Raw genomic sequence first — 6,925 nt, 5'->3', positions numbered from 1 at the left:
GGGAGCGATACTGTCACATTGCCCGCCAGCTGGAGGTACAACTTGTAGTGATAGAATGACGCTCATGAATTATTTCGACCCTTGGAAGCAAGAAAAAAACGTATCGCAGCCTTTGTTTGTGGTGACTCCTATGAATAGGGTTTTTAATTCGGTTGGTCATCCGACTTTTAGACCTGTAGCTCTTTTCAAAGATCTGGAAAGATTAAGAGAGCCGTTTTATTTAACCTTCTTGTAACCGCTGTCAGACGAAAGTGAACTACCCATAGATGTTCACCCGTGGAATTCGAACATGACTTCCCCCCTCCCCTCTCCCCCCCTCTCTCTCCCCCTCTCTCTCTCTCTTCACTGCAAATTATGTTTCTATCTATCTATCTATCTTTCTGTCCATGTCCCCCTCCCCCTTCTTTTCTGTTTATCTATCTCTCTCCCTCTCTCTCTCTCTCTCTCTCTCTCTCTCTCTCTCTCTCTCTCTCTCTCTCTCCCATATGACGCATAATTTTACAACAACAAAAAAAAAACCTACTTGATCGTTCATATGAAGTTATATGTACTTTTTAATACAAAAATAATATTCTCGTACATGGCATGTTTATATCACAGATATATCCTGTTCAGCAAAAACGCCTCCTTGGCTGGTTTAGTGTGCACAAAATAACTTACGGTAATAATACATAAAATGGTAGTTCATGCGTCTATGTTGACAATGGACTTGCATGAAATGCATCTGCAGAGGACAATATTTCTTACTAACAAAAACGAAACAGAAGAAATAATGATAAAGACGACTTGTGGCTTCTTGTACGCCAATGAGAACATTTTTAGCGTTTGAAAGCTCAATTTCCACTCGTGAAAATACTCCTCCAAGGATAGCTTTGGCTCAGTCGTCATCGAAGAGCAGGATAGGCACCTTTACATCTTTACTTGATATGCATGGGTATGACATACGCTTATTTGTACTGTCAACACTAAGACTTGGAAACAAAGGAGGGAAGACATAATTTAGAAGGAAAATAGAGGAGGGCAACTATTGTATGTTAACAACGTTTCTTAGCAAAGTTATCTGAGAATGAACACTGGTTGTAAATGTGATTGCAAACGTTAAAGTCCAGAATTGTGGAGAATAACATTTATTACGCTTTTCTGTTGGAAATGTAATGATGCAATAGCAGGGGCAGTTTCTGTCTCCTTCTTCTCTCTTTGAGACTGAGATTTAGATTTTTACATATGGTCTTACAGGTAGATGTATTTGGCCCATATGAAAGCTACGAACATCAATGCATGCAAACACCCCCCCCCCCCCAAACACTCCCCCCACCCCAGCTCTCCTTTCTTGACTGAAAATCAAAACAAGCTCAAATCAACCAACGAGCGAGCAAGCAAACTTCCCCCACAACCACTTTCCTTTTTTTTTTAAATGAAAATAACCCATGAGCAAAACGAAATTCGCTAGAATAATTTTCCTTTTTTCTGTGGATATGACTGCTTATCCTACTTCTTTATTATTTCCCTTTTACTTTTACATCTGTCTCCTTTGTTTTCTCTATGCCTTTTACAGCGCATTTTCTTCCCATGTTTGGGTCTTTTGCGCTGTTCCGATTCACACCGCCATTTGGTCGTCGCATCCATTGTCAGCCGTGTTGAATAATAAATATGAGGTGACCGTCCTTATTGTTTCTGCACGGAATGGTGCGGAACTTTTTTTTTTCATCATAGCGAACTTATTTGAGACCCGAGGATTCCTCTTTTGATAACAATCTCCGAGACCGAGCCATCCGGTCGTAAAATCTCCCCACTCGAATCCAACTGCGAGAGTTTAAAATCAGGACCTTTCACACAGCTACATCTCTGGATGTGAGCTTCGCCTCTCCGTCTTTCCGCATGTGCTAGCTCAGAGCACTTGAATTTTGCAATGAACACACCCAGACATTATGTCATTTGTATTCCAAGCACCCCCGCCTTGCCAGTGTCTGTTTATGTCATCTGCATAATCCATTGGCGTTAGTCAGTGTAGAAATAATTTGTCCTGCAATAAAATGGCGTCATCAGCGAATTATATACTTGGTTGGGGTCGTAATGTTGCACGTCTGTGAAGCTTGTTGTGTTGTGTGTGTGTGTGTGTGTGTGTGTGTGTGTGTGTGTGTGTGTGTGTGTGTGTGTGTGTGTGTGTGTGTGTGAGGGGAGGGGGTGCCAGAAAAAATAGATAACGCCTTTTAACGAAGAGTCTGAATAAAGATCCACGTAGTAAGAGTCACTGATCTCTCAATCTTAACGAGTCAGAAGCTCTTCTGTTGCAAAGCAGTTGTGTACTGGCTTCGTGCCTGTTTCCATCAGCAATATTGAAAGCTGGATTTCGACTGGGGTTATGTTTACCGGGAGGGTGGGGCGGGTGGGGGAGGGTGTAGTGCAGTCAGTCGTTTCAGTTCATTAACGACAATGCATTATCGTTAATATTCATTTATTATCTGGAGCGTATACAGATATGGTTCCATCGAATTTTCAAAGACATCGGTTTTTGTTTTTGTTTTTTGGGGGGAGTGAGTAGTATGTTTGATTGTAGGGAAGTGTGTGGTCACTGGCGAGACTTTGTTTTTGAGTGTGATGACTGTTGTCGCCCAGCACATTTCACTAAAGCTGGGGGTTTTTCGCCGTCCGTGGTCTCTCACCTGCTGGTGACTGTCAGGTTGGACACACGAGAGACGCGACGGGACGGGTGAGCGGGGGAGGGGCTGGGTCCCAGGCCGGGACCGGGGCCGGGGCCGGGGCCCGTGGCAGTGTGCGGGGTGCCTGGCTCGTCTGTAGCCATCTGCCGCTTGAGCTCCTCCACCTGGTGCCGCTCGTACTTGGTGCGCTCCTGGATGAGGCGCTCCACGATCTTGTGCATCTTGAAGGTGGCCGTGTGGCGCATGGCGCGGGACGCCGAGTTGAGAGGCACATGCGTGCCCAGCGCGTTCCGTATGGGGACCCCGGTCAGCGACTGCAGCACCAGGTCCTCGGACTTGTACGTCCCCCGTAACTGACCGTCGGCCGGACGCCCGCGGATGTATTGCCAGCCGTACTTGTTTTTGTGCGGAGGCTTCTCGCCTGATTTGCTTCCAGCTTCGTCCTCGTCCCCTCTCTCATCTCCTCCTTCGCTTCCTCCGGATGTCGTTTTTATACGTGCTACTACCCCAGTTGGGCGATCGGCTGTGGTGGTAGAGGCGTTGTTTGTGTTGTTGTTACTGTTGTTCTTAGCGAAGACGTTTTTATTTTCATTGTTGTTATGATTATTAACCCCTAAGAGATCCGAAGTGGAAGTAGATTTGGTGTTGGATGAAAGGAAAGGATTTGGCGGATTGTCGTCGGTCCTGACTCCTGTAGAAGCGAAAAATTTTACTCCTCCGCCGCCTCCTCCTCCTCCACTTCCACCACCTCCACCTGCTGCAACGTTGGCGAAGAAATCCCCAGGCCTCTGTATGGCCCTTGCGTCATCCTCCTCCTCGTCACTAGAGTCGTATCCGTGTCGGAGCCGCCTGGGCACGGCGAGGTCCCCGAGGAACTTGTTGATTTTGGCACTGATCTGCTCGTTCTCCACCTGCATCATGTCTGTTGTCAGCTTCGGGGGCGGACCCTGAGCCTTTCTCAAGGCCGCCAGGTGGTGCAGCGATAGCCCCGGGGCCGGCCCGCTGCCGTGACTCAGCGACGCGAGGTCGTCGTTGTGCTGGTGGTGGTGGTGGCTGCCGGCCGGGTGAATCTGGGCGATGTTGAAGCCACTAAGGTTGATGCTGTTGGTGGTGGTGGGGATGGCGTTGGCGGTTTCGCCGTCCTTGAAGAGCAGCGCCCGCAGGTCAATGACCTCCGAGGGATAGGGGTCGTCGTCTTCGTCTGAGGAGTCTGTGAGGCCCGTGTTGACGGCGCGCGTCAGGCCCGGGTAGTAGGTGTGGCCGCGCGCGAACAGGTTGGCGCTCTCCTCGCTGGACGCCAGGATCTTGAGCGGGTTCTCGAAGGCGAACTTCACCTGGTGGGACTGGGGAAACATAAGATAGAGAGACCGAGTCAGGTGCTGTTTGGTACGGGTCTACCAACCTATGAATATTGTACGGTTGTTTTTTAGGTACGGCTTCCGAATGTAACCTCCATTTCCGAAAGGACCACACTCAGTAGGTGGAGACCATTCTGAACTCTCCAAAGAACCAAAGTTTAAGAACACTCCTTTGGTATGTATAAACTAATATGTTTTCAGTGCCATTTTTGCTCTGTAACATTGAAACAAACAAGAGATTTTTATGTATTAAGCAAATATCATTCATCCCCGTTGTTGTGGCAGTGGTGGTGATGAGGCTTATTAGAATTAATTTGTCACTTTCGTTCTCCTACCTGGGGCGCCGTTTTGGGCTTTCCGTCCTCGTGGCTGTCCGGCTGTGCAGCCCCGGCTATGGCGGGTAGCATGGTGTTGTGCACCCGCTCGCTCTGCGCCCGGACCCCGGCGGCGGAGCGCGCGGCGTAGAGCGGTGCGGAGCGTGATCCGCGTCGCCGCGCGAGTCCGCTGTGCGCGGTGAGGGCGGTGGAGGAGGACTTGGCCGTCTGCACGCGCTCCGCACGCCCGGCGACGTTGGCGTCGTCCATGGAGCGCTTGAGGTCCTGCAGGCGGAGACTCTGCCGCGCCTTGCGCACCGTGGGCGTCACGCTGATGTCGCTCACCGACCTGGGTAGGGGGAGACAAGATGGGGTTCATCAGTTTAGTTTGGTAAGAGTTTAGTGGCGCTCGAAACTACGACATATATTACAGTCATACAAGCACGCGAGACTTAAAGTTGTTTATGAAACGATGTCAACACTGATAGGCTGTTTAAGAGGCGGGACCTACGAGTTTTACGTCCATCCCCGAAAGGACCAAGCCAAATGGGGAAATTCGTGTTCTTTCCCTAGGACACAACGTCGGACAGAGCTAAGGCTCGTATCCCCGAACCCGCATTCTCACGATTACGGGTCCGGTAGCCTAACCACTAGGCTACCGACGCCAACACTGCACTGGACGAATAAAGGATCTTATCTTGTCTTGTCTTACCTTATCTTCAGGATAAATTCTTAGGAGAGGGACCGGATGTCGAGATAAAGAGAGAGAGGGTGGGGGTAGGAGACAAGCAGACTGGCATATATTGTGAACAGAGAGGTGGGAGAGAGATAAAGTGAGATAGAGAGTACATCCAAATCCACTCACCGCAGTCTCATTGGGTACTTTAGTTTCTTGTCTAGGTAGAAGGAGGCGATGTTAGCCCCAAGCCGCCTCTCTATGTTGACGATTTGACCGTCGTCGTAGGTAAAGTCTTTTTCCGGATCCAGCCGCTTCTTCACCTCCACCTGGTGGCGCTGACGGTCCAGGTCCAGGAGCTTCACCTGGTCAGTTAGGACGAGATCAGTAGTCAGTTAGGGCGAGATCAGTAGTCTATTTGAACGAGATCAGTTGTCAGTGTGGTCGAGATAGGTAGTAAGGGCGAGATCGGTAGTCAATTTGAACGAGATCAGTAGTCAGTGAGGATAAGATCAGTAGTCAATTTGAACGAGATCAGTAGCCATAGTGGTTGAGATCAGTAGCCATTGTGGTTGAGATCAGTAGCGAAGGCGAGATCAGTAGTTAAGATGAAATTAGTAGTCATTGTGGTCGTGATCAATTATTGTTAGTTCGAGATCAATAGTGAGGGCGAAGTCAGTAGTCAGTTAGGACGAGATCAGTAGTCAGTGAGGGCGAGATCAGTTGTCAGTGAGGGCGAGATCAGTAAGTCAGTGTGGTCGAGATCGAGATCCGTAGTGAGTGAGGTTAAGATCAGTTTTCAGTGCAAGTGAGATCAGTTGACAGTGAGGATGAGATTAGTAGTCAGTGTGGTCGAGATCAGTAGTGAGGGCGAGATCAATAGTCAATTCAGGCGAGATCAGTTGTCAATGAGGGCGAGATCACAGTATTGTGAAACAGATTCCTAGCCAGAAACAGGAGAAAACAAATTATGTTTTAAAAAATGTGCATGAATAACGAAGCTATGCCCCTCTTTAAAGTTCTCCAAAACAGCGTGTCTTCAATTATAATGGGTTGTTTTTTGTTTTTTTTAATTTTACACAATTCACTCAGCTGACCTCGTGCCTGAGCTTGTTGGAGTGGTCGTGCAGGTTTTTGAGCTTGGACGTCTTCTGTCGCTCCAGGCGCGACTTCTCCATCTGGAAGTGGTTCTCGCACACGTTGTTCTTGACGCTGGTCAGCCGCTCGGTCATGGAGTTCTTCTTCTGCGCCTCCTGGGCCGCCTCCTGCTGCAGCTCCTGGAACGGGTTGGAGACGAGCTGCTCCGAGTCCATGATGAAGTAGTTGCCTGGTGGGGAGGATCATAGTTTGTGAGTGTGGTTGATGGGTTATTTCGACGTGGGTGAAACAGGGGTAGGATGGGATTGTTGTATTTTGACGTGAATGAAATGGCGCACGGTTGGTAAAGTGTCAATACAAGTCCACAATGAAGTAGTTGTCTGGAGGGGAGAGTCATAATGGTCGTATGGTTGGTGGGATATCTCGACGCGGATGAAACGTGGGGGGGGGGGGGTATATTTTGACGTGAATGAAATGGCGCACGGTCGGTAAAGTGTCAAATACGAGTCCACAATGAAGTAGTTGTCTGGAGGGGAGAGTCATAGTGGTCGTATGGTTGGTGGGATATCTCGACATGAATGAAATGGGGAGATAAGGGGGAGGATGGGGTTATATTTTGACGCGAATGAAATGGCGTAGGCAAGAAAAAAGGGGTTGTGTAAAGGAAAGTGTCAGTAGGAGTCTGTAATGAAGTAGTTGCCTAGTGGGGAGTACACAGTGTACGTGAGTGGTTAGGATATCTTCACGTGAATTGAAAGTTGAAAGGATTGTGTGTGTGTGTGTGTGTGTATGTGTGTGTGTGTGTGTGTGTGTGTGTGG

General features: G+C 48.7%; 2 protein-coding genes across 4 annotated transcripts in view; one reads left to right on the top strand and one right to left on the bottom strand.

Annotated features, from left to right (window-relative positions):
• The window catches only part of LOC101862807 (RING finger and SPRY domain-containing protein 1), an 85,040-nt gene that overhangs the window by 35,647 nt on the left and 42,468 nt on the right, over positions 1-6,925 (top strand). The window lies entirely within an intron of this gene.
• Positions 524-6,925, bottom strand: part of LOC101862118 — a 25,466-nt gene continuing 19,064 nt past the window's right edge. For all 3 annotated transcript variants that reach the window (XM_005101253.3, XM_005101251.3, XM_005101252.3), the window contains exons 2-5: positions 6,106-6,335; positions 5,198-5,373; positions 4,354-4,681; positions 524-4,003 (exon numbers count right to left, since the gene is read on the bottom strand). In XM_005101253.3, the coding sequence (XP_005101310.1) occupies positions 2,660-4,003; positions 4,354-4,681; positions 5,198-5,373; positions 6,106-6,335 (2,078 nt within the window). In that variant the 3' untranslated portion in view covers positions 524-2,659. The remainder of the gene's footprint in view (positions 4,004-4,353; positions 4,682-5,197; positions 5,374-6,105; positions 6,336-6,925) is intronic.

Source organism: Aplysia californica, unplaced genomic scaffold (genome assembly GCF_000002075.1).
Source record: "Aplysia californica isolate F4 #8 unplaced genomic scaffold, AplCal3.0 scaffold00276, whole genome shotgun sequence".
Taxonomy (NCBI): domain Eukaryota; kingdom Metazoa; phylum Mollusca; class Gastropoda; order Aplysiida; family Aplysiidae; genus Aplysia; species Aplysia californica.
The sequence above is the reverse complement of the archived record's forward strand: the minus strand, read 5'-3'. Positions and strand labels throughout refer to the sequence as shown.